The sequence below is a fragment of the Amphiura filiformis genome, chromosome 18, assembly GCF_039555335.1.
Source record: "Amphiura filiformis chromosome 18, Afil_fr2py, whole genome shotgun sequence".
Taxonomy (NCBI): domain Eukaryota; kingdom Metazoa; phylum Echinodermata; class Ophiuroidea; order Amphilepidida; family Amphiuridae; genus Amphiura; species Amphiura filiformis.
The window spans coordinates 52,796,439-52,810,970 of record NC_092645.1 but is presented as its reverse complement, the minus strand read 5'-3'; the positions used below and the strand labels follow the sequence as shown (position 1 = coordinate 52,810,970).

Sequence of the window (14,532 nt, the reverse complement as noted above, 5' to 3'; positions counted from 1 at the left end):
AAATTTCAGGTGAACATAGGGCCTGCAGGAGGCTCAGCAAATCGTTCTGGTACTCGTAGCACGCCCACAACAAGCAGCGCCCAGCAGTCATCATCCACCAGCTCCTCCACCAGCAGCTCCACCAGTAGCTCCACCAGTAGCTCCACACCATCAACGCGCTCCAGTACAGCAAGCACAGCAAGCAGCATCTCGGCGCCCGGTACGGGACGAGGACAGGCCGCCTCAACTCAGAATCAGCCTAGTATTCAAGTCACCAACAGCACCCGCACGTTTGTTATCAGGCCTAACGCCCCCGGGAAAACCAGAATGTGCCAGCTGGAGGTGCAAGGAGTTTCACCATCAGAGGGCCTACTGGTATGACATTTAGAGCACCAGGGGGTGCTACTTTTAGGACATCTATGCCTTCAAATCAAGGGGGACCAGGTGGGCCTGGACTTGTTAGAGGTAAACAAAGTCATATATGTAGAGAATATTTAATGAAAATGCATGTATAATTAAGATTTAAGAAAATTTATTTAGATAATGCAAATACTTGTTGTAAGAGAAAAGTGTGTTCAATTATTGTAGTTTGAAAAACCCAAATACCACTACTAAAGCAACTGTCTCTGGTCCTCCAAGATCAGTGTTACTATGGAAACTGCTCCATTTTTTTAGTACTGTAAAACAAAAATTCCTTTCAAAATGAAGTTGAACAGCTTTAACTAAAGGTGAATTTTGAAGCCAGAAGTTGTGAAGTACATTGTATTTGTCTAGGGATTTTTGAATTCTTAAATATAAAACTGTAAAATTCTCTGCTGTTTTCCCCTTTTTTAGGACCACATATTCAGATTCGTCATGTACAGATGCCAGGTGGGGGCAGTGGCCAAGGCGTTCCTTTGCCACCTCAAGTGATGCAAGGTCTTGTGGCCACCCTGGTGGCACAAGCTCAACAACAAGCACAACAGCAAGCTGAACAGCATGCACATCAACAGGCAGAAGGTATAGTGATATCACATTGTACTCCTTGACATCAGTGTGGTCTTTGTAAATATTTTACTACATGTCAGTGGTGTATCAGAGTCAGTTGTCTGAGGGGGCAAAGACAATGAAAAACCTGGTGGGCATCATTTTGGCCTTTGTGATGATTGCACGAAGCTCGATAGATTTTAAAAATGTACACTGTTTTAACACAAAATTAAGGTGATTTTTTTTTGTTTACCAGGCCAGTTTTCAATTTAACACTATTTTTGCCCAAAATGAATGTGAATGTTTGTGTTTACTGGGCCAATTTTTAATTTTACACTATTTGGGGACCAAAAAAACCCCAAACTGCTATCATTGTGGCTCATCTCTTGCCTCCGTGACTTTATCTGATGCAGCAATGTTGTAGGACTGCTTTGATTTTTTAGGGAGCATCTCTAGTGCAGCTTCCTCATTTGCCGCAACTAAGGTATCGTAAGGCGGGGCAGATGACCCATAATGCAAGACCTTCTGATCAGGGTAATACGCCCGATTGTTGGCTACCGTGACACTTGCCTGTCCTGTAAATTCCCCCTACCAGCTATCTATAGCGGGAAAAAATTGATCCCTTTTCCCACAAATTTGGCTGATTCCAGTTGGAACACTTTATAAACATTTTATGCCAAATTAATTAATTCTAAAATTTTATAAATTTCAGGTACACCTCCAGGTGCTCCTACTGGTCAGCCACCACCACAGCCACCACCAACACCCTCATCAACACCATCATCAACAGCAGCATCAACAGCAGCAACATCAACAGCATCAGCAACATCAACAGCAGCATCGACAGCTGCTGCTACATCATCATCAGCTCAAGCAACAGCTACCCAGGCTACTGGCACTTCAAGTTCAACGTCGAGTAAGTTTAATGAGATGGCAATGTTTGTACTTTTCGGATTGGTCTTAACCCTGGCATTATGGAAACGTTTGGGCTTCATAACTACCACATGTTGGTCTAAAGTATATAAAAGTGTATATATCTAGAATGGCAAACACTTGATGAATCCATCAAAATTTGGTAAAAATGCTCAGTTTGGAGAAAATTAAAAAAAAAAACATTTCTTGACCCGAATATTTTTTAACAACATAACAAAAAATCCTTCAGTATAATATTTTTTTTTTGCAATTAATTTTCAAAAACTAGGTAACTTTTGTTTATTTTTTTTTATTTTGACCGACTTCACAAAAATGGTTGAAATTTGAGTGAAAATCATGATTTTTTTATGATTTTTTACAAAGTAGCATTTTTCAACCATCTTTGGTGAATGATGCACCCTAATGTATGTTATATTTTATTTTGTTATATTTTGCTGCATCTATATTTTCTCATATGTAAAAAAAATATAAGGCTTCTGTATATTGATTGTTATTAGAAGTTCATATAAAATAAAGTTGGCAACCAGACAGCCTTTGCAAATATTTAAAAAAAATCTTTGGTGAATATTTTTCAAAGATTTTGATAAAAATCTTTTTCAAAAATATCAACAACAAAAAATTAATATATAAAAATGAGTATAATCTTGACTTATGCTGTTTCAGCCTCGTCTACATGGTCCCGACCACAGAATCCCAGCACCTCAGCCTCCAGCACGCGGCCTACATTCCATGCCAGCAATACTAGCGGTCAGCACCCTCAGATACTCCTCAACCCACTTCTTCAAGGCAATGCTTGGGATCCATTCCTCAATTGCCAGTCTCGTCATGTGGCTGCAGGGCATGCGGCAAGACTATTGGGAGGGGCACAGAATCTGTTTGGGAGACAGGCGGGGCAAGCGCAGGGTGAGAATCGTGGTTCAGGTGCGAGACCGGATCAGCAAGGACAGGTAAGGTTATTGGGAGTAAGGCTGTCGATTTCCGTGGGCTAAACGTTTTAGCGGTAAAAAAATCGGCCGTTTACAATTTTTTTTTCTTAAATTAAAAAAAAACTTTTGACCAAAAACAAACTAACTACAAAACAAGTCAACAATGGTTGATGTAATCTTTTGCAAGGTTCATTTTAAGCGTTAACCATTACGTATATACGCGCACGACGTGAAGCGTGTTCATAGGACATGTTGCAAAATAATACGCATTGGACGGTTAGCAGTTTGCTTAATTTGTAAAAGGAAAAGATAATAACAATGGCTGGTCCTTTTAAAACAATTCGAAAAAGAAGTGGACACTAAATTTGAAAAGTCCGGATTTTAACAGTTTTAAAATGTTAGTGGAGGCACGTTAAGCTGTGGTATAGGGAGGCTTTGGGTGCTGAAGCCCCCCGCACTTTGTAAAAAATCATGTAAAATCAGCCGTTTTTTGGCGATTTTAGCCATTAAGTCCCCCGCATAACTGTGAAAGCCCCTCTGAGCCCCCTGCAGGAAAAGATCCTGGTGTATATAGATGTTGGATGATTATCAATGTTTCCACTTTTTTTTTCAGAATGAAGGCGCTGCACCAGCTGGAGAGAATGCATTTGCTGACATGATTGGTGGCTTAGTAGGCGCTCTTATTAACCAACCAGGACAATTCATGCCTCAATCAAGACCACAAGCATCTACATCTGGCAACACTACTGGAACATCAGGTAGGCAACTGTGGTAGTAATGTTTCTATTATCTCTGTGCTAATTTGGTTTGAACAAATATGTGACCCATCACATCGAAACACGGCAGTTGTCGTCAAAAATGAATTTGTAGATTTCTTTACTAAACTAAAGGACTGTTTTTAAGCTTTAAAATGGCACCTTTTCCATTAATATCGGATGTAGAATGGCGATTTTATGTGACAAATACAGTTCAAATTTCTTATTATTTTCTTTATTTTTCGGGGCACATTTTCTTTATTATCTTTAAATGCGGGTTTCCGATAACTGCCGTGTTTCGATGGGATGGGTCACATATGACAACCCACATATGTTGATTCTGTCATATTACCTGTACATGTTTGCCTATGTGTGCCTTATCATCATGCTTGTTTAAAATTTTTTGGTTTTATTGATGAAAGAGACGAAAGGCAGACACCCGCCGCAAAGAAACATTTGAAGTTTGAGCAACTATATTATTGAGACAATATGTATGACCAATCTATTGTAATATTTTTGGGGAGGGTGTCTACCTTTCATCAAAAAACCCCTCATTTACACTGGGTTCAGAGAAGAATGGGAGTCCCTTGCTGTTAATGAGCGACCTACGCGGAGCTTTGTCTTCCCTTCAAGTGCGCTGAACTGCACTGACCAACATGTCGATGCGTAATCGGCCAATCAGATTATCGGTCTTTTGTTATGATTGAATCAGCCAATCAGAACCCCACTTCCTTGTTTACGCTCTCAAAATGTAAACAACTGCCGTTCTTCTCTGACAAAAACTGTAGAGGCATATAATTGTAGACAGAATAGTACGGTACCATATTTTGCAGTAAACCTTTGATGAGCGCGTACTACCGTGATGTTGCAATGTCGGAACTAACAACGCATACTGCGCAAAAGTTTACTCAGAAATTACCACTCAGCAACAGGAGATCGCCTCAGCAGCCTATCAGAGACAAGTGCATTTCAACGCAGTAAATACGCAATGTACGCTCTCATCAAACGTACGCTCTCATCAAACGTTTACTGCAAAATATTATAATAAACGCCCCCACCATTTTTTCAACCAAACTGTTCCATAAATGCTGTCAAAATACTATATAGTACCTGTATTTTCCAACATGCGATCACCTGTTTCAAGATGTCATGATTTGTTAGACACACACAATTGAACGATCAGCCCTCGTGTACATGTGAAAAAGCACAGGGACTCTGCTTGTTGGAGGATGGTCTGTATATTAGCTGTGACCTCACCATGCTTGGTTTAGTTTATGTTTACAACTCTATTTGCATGCAGCCTATTTGACACTATTCCTCAATGTGTTATATACTAATAGGAAGTACTCCAAATTCATCCGCCTCTACCGCAGGAACCTCTAGCTCCTCCTCCTCATCATCGTCAAACTCGCACACACAGTCCTTCACGTTTGGACCATTCACTGGGTTTGGAGGCATGAGGAGCACCGTCACCGGGGTCCAGTCACCGATGTCGGAAGAGGTGATGTCCAACATCATGAGTCAGATGTCACGACAGTTTGGTGTGGCTAATCCCGGTGGTCAAGCGGTCAATCAGAGTCTGTCAGATTTCTTCCGCAGTCTCGGGTATTCACCAGATCCGTCCGAAGGTATGGGTATGTGACTTCCTTTTTTTGATTTCTTCTCTTTCTCATCAAATGTACGCCGTCAGTGAGATTTTGTAAATTTTAACGCATGTTAAGTTTGTTTGTTTGTTTTATTTCTTCTCTAACTTGGGACACTCAATCAGTTGAAAAACAATTAATCATCTGTTCTTCCTTGAGGCCCAGGGAGTTATTAAGTAAGAAGTTTTTACCTTGGCAGTATAAAACAATTCCAAAATGTTTTCATGTACACACAGGCCAATCTGAAAACCTTGGTCCTCGATGGTTTTCTATGGGGAAAATGTTATCAAAACACCTCAAAAACAGATAGTAAATAATCTAGTACCATCTATGAAATTTTTGCATGTGGTAAATGATGTACTTTCATCAATTCTTTAGTAATCTGCAGTGGGTTGTTTCATTTGTAACCCAGATTAATTTTGAACATTTGAAAATAAAGATGATTTTGTTTTGAATTCCAAATCTTCCACACCTTTCTCACTTTGTATGGGTGAAAATTGTTGGATCTTGAATAATTTAAACTGTTGAATTTGGTTGGAATCCCAAAATCAGCCACAGTGGGGGTGTGGTATTCAAGTGGAACAGCCCATTGCCACATTTTAAGCAAATTTACAATTTTATTACCGTAATTTTCTCCTAAAAATACTTTTTTTTAAATGAATGCTATCATTTTGGAATATCACAGTACTTGCTATAATGTAAACCTATGCACTGTGTCATTTTCCCATCTAATTACACATCAAATTGTAAAAAATAATTCGGGTCTTTAGAAGATGGTCACAAAAGATTGAAAGCAAGCAAACAATACCCGATTATGCCAGATTATTTTGTCTGCCGACTACTTATGAACTGAACTTCTATATGATTTTTTATTTTTTGATATGCTGGTGGAAGAGTAGATTGAGGCATTGGAGAGCTGTGATGTGTCAGCAAGTAATACATGGTGCTCCTGTGAAGGAGGGAATTAAGATACCCCAAAAACTATGGCACCTGCTATATGCAGTTGAATTTCATTGTAATCACCATGTAATTTTGTATCTGAATCAATTTCTTCCAGGTTTCTTGAATGACTTAGTAAATATGATCTGTCAGAATCTAAGCATGCCTGATTTGGCGGCCATTTTCTTTGGTAACACCGCCCCCTTGCAGACGATGAGACCCAACATGCAACGCTTTGTTAATGAGCGCATCATGAGAGGCGAAGCAATGACGCCTAGAAATATTGAGGTATGTTGTGAGTTGTTTGGGTACTTCAGGGGTCCATTTCACTAAACTTTAAGAAGCTTTATAACTCTCAAAATCAGTTGTAACTTGCATTTGACGTATCATTACATCTTGTAAAAAGGTATTCGTAACTTACGAACGTTTGCTTGAGTTACCAAGGGTTAATTAAAGGTTTAGTAAAATGGACCCTAGGAGTGCATCTCTTTACATGATTGATGTTTCATACACACAATCAGGTACTCTGTACAAACTGCCTATACTGATTCTGAGGTCAAAAACTGTTCAGTCACGATCCCCTGCTGTTTACAGAGTCTGTTTAGGCCAAGTAAAAAAAATAACATGTATATCGTCCGGACTTTTTCAAAAATCGGTGAGGGAGGTCCTTATTATTTGTTATTGTGTTATTTTTTTACCATTAATTAATGGGTAAGATTGCAATTGCAAAGTGTTTATCAACACATCATCAAATCGGGGAGGCCCCCAGATATTTTTGTTATTTCCCCAAAGCCCTACCCCTAGCTTGAAGAAAGTGTTTGCAATGTGTTTATAAATGATAACCAAAAACTTCTGAACATGTCTTTTCATCACAACAATTTTAGAAATAAAGTAAGGGAGCAAATAGGAAAAATAACAAAAATATTTGAAAATCTCCAAAAATCGGTGAGGGCGGGGACGATATACATGTTATTTTTGTTACTTGGCCTTAGGTGTTTGAGAGTTAGCACCTCCTGGGAGATACTGAAGGGATGCTGCAGCCAAACAAAATTGTTTCGCTTGCCCAAGATCGCATTAGTTGGAGAAAGCTTGTAGTCGCCTGCTCCGCAGCCGACTGATGATGATGATTAGGTGACAAACAGTGCAGGTCAGTCAGGGTCGGAGGTCAGTTTGCTGTGCACCGCCCTCTGTGTAATAAAGGTCTGGTAATCGCCTTTTTGTACCGCCGATATGCAGCTGTCAATCATCATGCACAACAAGTAAGAATTACTGGGTTAAATCAGTAATAAAATTATAAAAACAAATCTAAATAGGTAAATCTACCACATATTTTGTTTTTAAGGGTAATTAGATAATCTATGAAAGAGATAATTACTTAAAACTTCAGAAAAGATGAGAAAATACATTTTTATTGTGGCGTCGTCTGCCAACTAGTAGCGTAAGAGTGAATGACGTCATCCTGCAATGAGTGCAAATGTGGGCCAAGATCAATGACATAGGCCAAGAGTCACCTTTTTGAAGAATGATCGCAACAAGCTCTTACACAAGGTCCCGAGCTCACACTGTCCTCACTTTTGCGATAGAAGTAGCGCCTCTCTTAATTTAGCACTTTCAGACACAATGCAATTTTAAGTTTTACCTAAATGTCAAATTTAGCTGTTCCAGTTGAAATATATATACACCCCAATGGCTTTTATTTTCCACACAGGGAGTGTTTTTCAAAAGGGAATTCCAAATGGAGTTACCTGAATGAGTGATTCCATTTGAAACTACATCCCCTGTGTGGGGGATTTAGGTCATGTCTTCCATAGTGGGTGTATGGATTTAAATTGGAATAGCTACATGTATGATAAGTTAACTGACACATAGAGAGCTTTGATGAAATGACCTATCTATGTGTATTGAACACTTCATGGGACAGTTAGGCAAACTAAAAGCGCAGTGATTTTTAGTGCGCTACGCACAGGCACAACGCCTAGACGTTGATCCACAAGCCTCAGCACACTTTACAGGTTGTCGCTGACCACTACGGCCCCACATCATTCCATAAACCATTTAACAACAAATCAGGGACTTTGCTGCTTCAAGAGCGCACACCCTAGACATTCCACAAATAACCATCGCAACCAGGATCAGCTCCCCGAGTTTCGTACGGGTTACAACGAGACAACTAGCAGTAAGTTCCTTCCAGGGGAATTTCAAGCTAACTCAACTTTCCACAAGAGTATACATGTACTATAGGCACCGCCCGGGTTCGAACCCGCAACCTCTCGCATCATAGTCGAACGCCTTAACGATTGAGCTAACTTGACTGCTTGTTTAGAATATCTAAGTTTCACTCTATGATTTGATGTCGTATCAATGGGCGTGTTTCCGGTGTGTCAGATGCAGCTGCTAGATATTCGGTATATACTGGCTTTAAAGCTTAATAAAAATGAGTTGTTTTGTTGTTTTCTTTGCACAGGTTGCTGTAGATAGACTTATTGAAGAAACTCGACCAGTTATTAGCTCATTATTGGTAAGTCATCAAGATCGACCACAATTTGTAGAAAAAAAATCGAGCAATATTTATTAATATTAGTAATACTTCATTCTTTTGTACAATGATAATTTTGACTGTTGACATTACTAACTGAATGGGTACAATCTATAGGTTTCATTTAGCGATTCAATCATGTTTCACAGTTGTTCATCACCATTTTACAATGATGCATCCGCGTCATCTGCATGGTTTACCATGCAAGGGTAGCTTTAGCTGCCCGAGCAGCTATACCATGCAGACACACACCTGACATGAGTTGTTAAATGGTGGTGAACAATGGAAGTTATTTGTTTAATCCCTCTCAATCAAATTTTAAGATATGGGCCAAAATGTAACAAGTTGGTACCCTTGTAAATGGAATACTCCTATTCCAAAATCTTCCACAACTTTTTTCCTATTTATGGATGAAAATGGTTGGGTCTGGAATGCAGAGATGCCACTTTTCAAGTTTTAGCCTGAATTCAGTTTTTTGTGAATCCAAATTCATCCAAAATTTCAGCCCGCTTTGGGGCTTTTTGGCTTACATTCACATGCTTTTTCAGGTTTTTCTCACCAGTTTCAAATTTTTGAGTGAAACTGAGTGGCATATCTGGGAATGGGTAACATGGTATAATGTTGAATTCCAGGTGGTGAATGACGTGCATTCTCTAAATTCAGTAAATTTCCATCGTCAACCGTGTAATTGAATGGGATTATTTTGAAATTTTAAAAGGCTTGAAATATCACAAACAAATAGGCCTATGTTAATAAATAATATAAATACAAGCTAAAACCGTTGGGGTTCGATAATGAACCCCACAAAACTAACCGAGTACTGGTATAGGACCTATGGAAAATGCCATACGGCCGGGCGGTTTCACAAGTTGCCGGCTCTATCATGCCACTCGCCACCTGGTTGAATTCGGTCAACATTCCAAAATCTTCCAAAATGAGGAGTGTGATTTTCAATTGGAATGATCAGTTGCTATGATTAACTTACTGCATAACGTTACTTTACCATTACTTGATTGACAGCAAAATGCCCAAACTGTGAACAACATAGACCCTCTAGCATCCAACATAGCATTCCTGAGAGAACTACTCATGAATTTCATCTCACTCTTTGTAGGCCCCTCAGGTAAGTAGATCAAGATTAAATCATTTGTGGCTATGGTGCTCGATCGGGTATGCCACCCCTGAGTTGTGCTTTATTATTTGAGACACTACGAATCAGCCATAAAGTTGGCCCGGTCAATTTTGTTTTATTTTGTGTTTAGAAAATATATATCACAAGCTTTAAAATGGTATATCATTTAAACGATATCCAGAAGCGGGGTTATGGTTTGTTGAACTCTGCTCCTTCAACAAATTGGTACCTTTTTTCGGTTCTACGTGTGCCTCTTTTTGCACATTGCTGGTAATAAATATCAAACAGTCATAATATGCGGTCATTTCAAATCATCCCCAAGTCAACAAGGTTCAGGAATGTCCTCTCATTCAGTGGCGTAGCGTCATAGGGGCACGGGGGCATGTAATCGATTGCAAAATTTAGAAAATCCCATAGGAAAATTGCCAAAAAACGGCTTGTGCCTCCCCATCAGACCCGGTGCCCCCCATTCATGGTTAGTGCCCCCCCAATCAGATGACCCACGCCATGCCACTGCTCTCATTGTTAATTGTTGGTTATACATACTTGGACAAAATACAATGCTTTTGTAATAGGATAGGATAATTGATTGGTTTAAACGGTTTAAAATCAAATGAGAAACATGTCGCAACAAATTGAGGTACCTATGGATACAACCTTCACGCACATTTTACACTTTTAACTCAGACTACAATTTGCCGACTTTGCGGCTCATTCGTAGTGTACGGCCACATTTGTGTATGATGCATCATCCTTTAGGCTTTCTTTACTCAATTTCTTAACTATGCATAGCGCACAGATTTACCAATGGTGCAATCTCGTTCATTGCGACCGCATTAATACGCGCGCAAACCAGTGCATCCCCAGCCATTGCGTAAGGTGCGCGCAAAACACACACAATGTTTGAAGTTTGGTAGTTCAGAGTCTTATCGCTTGCCGCTTCGGCATGGCTTACCAACCAATGACAAGCCTTGAGTGTATCCGTTTGTATGCATTATGCATGCATTAAATCAGCTCAGCGACAAGTCGCATGCAGTATGAACCAATGAACTGAAGAACACAGCTATTGCATGAGCTGTCTTTCCCACTAAAAACTACCAACTTGTGACTTTACACTCATTCCATGGGAGCAGGTCACATATGGATGAACAAAAAAGCAGTAGCATCATCCCCAGGTATTATACCAGCTGTACTGTTCTATGGCTTATTTCACATTTCAAGTTTTAATTTTTTTTTTCTTCAAAATTTCAACAACAACAAAAAAAAAAATCAGAATTGTTCATTTTCATGACCATATATTCGGCATGAAAAATGCATTAAAATGAGTACAAACAAGCCTAGTATTGGTTCATTGGTTCTCAAGATAGCTGTTGAGAAAATATCTCAAAATGTCATGGACTTTTTATTTATGTAGAAGCCTATGACCAGCACGCAGAGCATTCAAACTTGAATCAGAGTGTTTTGGTGTTGGTCCTGTGTCACAACCTGGGGTACCTTTGTGTTACATAGTAAAAAAATGAAATGGTTCAAACATTTTACCTACACATCTTATTTGAAGTGGTTTATCCTTCTGAGCATTTTGACACCTTTTTTATGGAAATCGGTTAAAAAATGAGAGAGTACGGGCAAAAACAATCACAAAGTAGGGAGGATGTAACCCCAACTCTTTTTTCCACATTTACAATCATTCTGAGCAAGTATTGGTCTTTTAAATGAACTTCTGTATTTATTTACTTGGTTTAGATGTCTGGGAGTTCATTTAGACATTTTTTTACTAGATTCAAATTTTTAAAGGGGGTTTTAAATCAAATTTACATTATGAATCCCTCCCCCTAAACCTCCTCCCCCTAATCCTCAGCCACCCTTGGCACATTTCATGCCAAACGTCATAAGAAAATAACTGAAAAATATTTTTAAACAGGATAAAAACATGAGTAATATAGAATAAATTAGCCTCAATTTAAGACCTAATTGAATCTTCTAAGTGAAGGAATACTTGAGAGACAGTGTTTTGAAATCCAAACTGCACATCAAAATGTAACAAAGCCACCTTTTTGGGTACCCCAGTATATGGCACAGGATCTGTTATGCCTTCATGTATCATTATACGAAATAATCGGCCCACCTACCTTTAATTAGGTGTTTCTTCCATTGCAGATCGTAATCAGTTTGGTGATCAGCTGCTGAGATTGGTGCGTAATGGTATGCATGAGTGGGTGTGTCTTATGATTCACATGTTTGGTGGACGGGAAGGATTCCATGACTACATGGAAAGTTTACTGGTAAGATTGCTTGAATTTAATTTTCTTTTATTCTACATATATTTGGCTAATCCAATTGAAATCCATACACCCCCTGTGGAAAACATGAGATTGCTTCAATTTGCTTTTATTCTACATTTGTTGGGCTAATCCATTTGAAATCCATGCACCCCCTGTAGAGGACATGGCCTTTAATCTTCCACACAAGGGGTGTAGATTGCAAATCGAATCGCCCATTCAGGTTACCACTATGAAAATTCACACTCCCTTTGTGGTAGACTATGAGGTCATGTCTTTCATAGGGGGTTTGTGGATTTAAACTGGAATTACCCATTGTGGGCATGTGTGTTAAGCTGTAGAGCAAAGGTCCTATAAACATGATATGGTGCTTATGTGCCCGGGTGCGACCGTGCGTGTAGAGTCCGTGAGTATTTCTACATCTACAATGCCAGAATCCATCAGTTAGGACAAATTAAGAGGAAGTGATTGTACAGATATCAGAACTGGGCCCCCTTCTCTATTTGAATAAGTCTGCCACAGGAATTTAAGACTGCGCATGTCCGCCCGCTCATTAAAAAGCAGAATTTAGATCATAATACACTTAAAAATTACCGGCCTGTTTCAAACCTAAGCTTCCTCAGCAAGACTCTTGAACGTGTAGTTCTCGCGAGATTAAACCCTTTCCTCCAAGAACATGGATTATGTGATGATCACCATCAGCATATCGTGCTCACCATAGTACCGAGTCTGCTTTGCTTAAAGTACAAAATGACCTGCTTCAAGCAATGGATAATGGGAAAATCACACTGCTAGTGCTATTAGATTTATCTGCAGCGTTTGACACTGTGGACCATGAATTACTTATCCATCGAATGAAATATCAAATTGGAATTGATGACGTAGCGTTAGAATGGTTTAAATCATATCTGCATGACAGATATCAGCTTGTGTGCATAAATAATGAAAGGTCCGAAAAAGTCCGTCTTGACTATGGTGTTCCCCAAGGCTCTGTCATCGGACCTAGCGCTTTCTCAATATACACATTATCACTTGGTGACATTATACAAAGCCATGGTCTTGATTACCATTGCTATGCGGACGATACCCAGATATATATTTCTGTAGACCCTGACCAATGTAGCGTAGATGCTGCTATCAATCGCTTGGAAACATGTATTGATGAGGTAAAATTGTGGATGTCCCATAACTACTTGAAACTGAATGATGACAAAACAGAGTTCATGGTTATTGGTTCAAAATATCAAACTGCAAAAGTCCATGTTCCACATATCAGGGTAGGAAATGCTAATGTTATCCCATCATCAGAGGTTCAAACCTGGGTGTTATTTTTGACTCATCCCTTTCTATGGAATACCATATTACAACAGTGTGTAGAGCAGCATATCGTCCATTAGAAACATAGGTCGTGATTCGTGAGACATGTAAACAGGGAGACTGCCGAAATGATGGTACATGCCTTCATAACATCCAAGATAGACATTGGCAACTCTCTGTTGCATGGCATCACAAAGACCCAACTGCACAGACTACAGAGAATTCAAAACATTGCTGCCAGACTTATAACATACACAAAACCACGTGAGCACATTACACCTGTTTTACATGACTTGCATTGGCTACCAGTTGAACAAAGAATCACATTTAAAATAGCCTTGTTTGTCTACAAGATCTTGTATATATCAGCTCCAGCATATTTAAATGAACTTGTAGAAATGTATTCACCAACTCGTAACCTCCGTTCTACTACAAAAGGACTTCTTCAAGAAACAGTTGCCAGAAACCAGTGGGGCAGCAGATCATTTCATGTTTCAGCTGCAACCATTTGGAACAATCTGCCATTTTCGGTTCGCTCTGCCAAGAGCTTGTGTAGTTTCAAAACAAATTTGAAAACACATTTGTTCCAAAATGCTTTTAATTGACTCAAGATTTGTATATCATGAACTATACAACACTGATGAACTGTTTTTGTTAAAATTGTTATAATATGTTTGTATCTTTGTACATTGGTTGTTTTTTGCAAAGCGCCATGAGCGTCTCTCGACGGATACCGGCGCTTTATTAAGTGTACATTATTATTTATTATTATTATTACTTTAACATGAATTTGTTTTTGTTGTTGTTATCGTTTAGCCTTATGTCTCCTGTTTTTCCTTACCAACTCCAGGAAACTTTATTGAGCCTAGGTGATCACCAAGAAATGGCTAATTTGGCTGTTTCAGTATCCTTGTCCAATCTAGAGACCATAGCTAGTACAATGCAAGTCACTGAGGACCAAATACAACAATATGTAGTGAAGAGAACAGCACAGCAGCAATCAGGTAACTATTGGGTTTGTCTTTGTGGGGGGGGGGGGGCATTTTGTCTTTAATGCACTGTTTTCGGTTTAACCACTAGCAGGCTATGTTAGCTAGGTATGTTCATAAAATTTTGAAGTTCAATAT

General features: G+C 39.2%; 1 protein-coding gene across 1 annotated transcript in view; it reads left to right on the top strand.

Annotated features, from left to right (window-relative positions):
• LOC140139221 (large proline-rich protein BAG6-like) overlaps positions 1-14,532 on the top strand; it is a 60,728-nt gene that overhangs the window by 33,847 nt on the left and 12,349 nt on the right. The window contains exons 10-20 of the mRNA XM_072161001.1: positions 10-346; positions 814-978; positions 1,658-1,861; positions 2,542-2,825; positions 3,418-3,562; positions 4,900-5,193; positions 6,260-6,429; positions 8,606-8,659; positions 9,698-9,800; positions 11,949-12,091; positions 14,256-14,409. Coding sequence (XP_072017102.1) covers positions 10-346; positions 814-978; positions 1,658-1,861; positions 2,542-2,825; positions 3,418-3,562; positions 4,900-5,193; positions 6,260-6,429; positions 8,606-8,659; positions 9,698-9,800; positions 11,949-12,091; positions 14,256-14,409 — 2,053 coding nt within the window. The remainder of the gene's footprint in view (positions 1-9; positions 347-813; positions 979-1,657; positions 1,862-2,541; positions 2,826-3,417; positions 3,563-4,899; positions 5,194-6,259; positions 6,430-8,605; positions 8,660-9,697; positions 9,801-11,948; positions 12,092-14,255; positions 14,410-14,532) is intronic.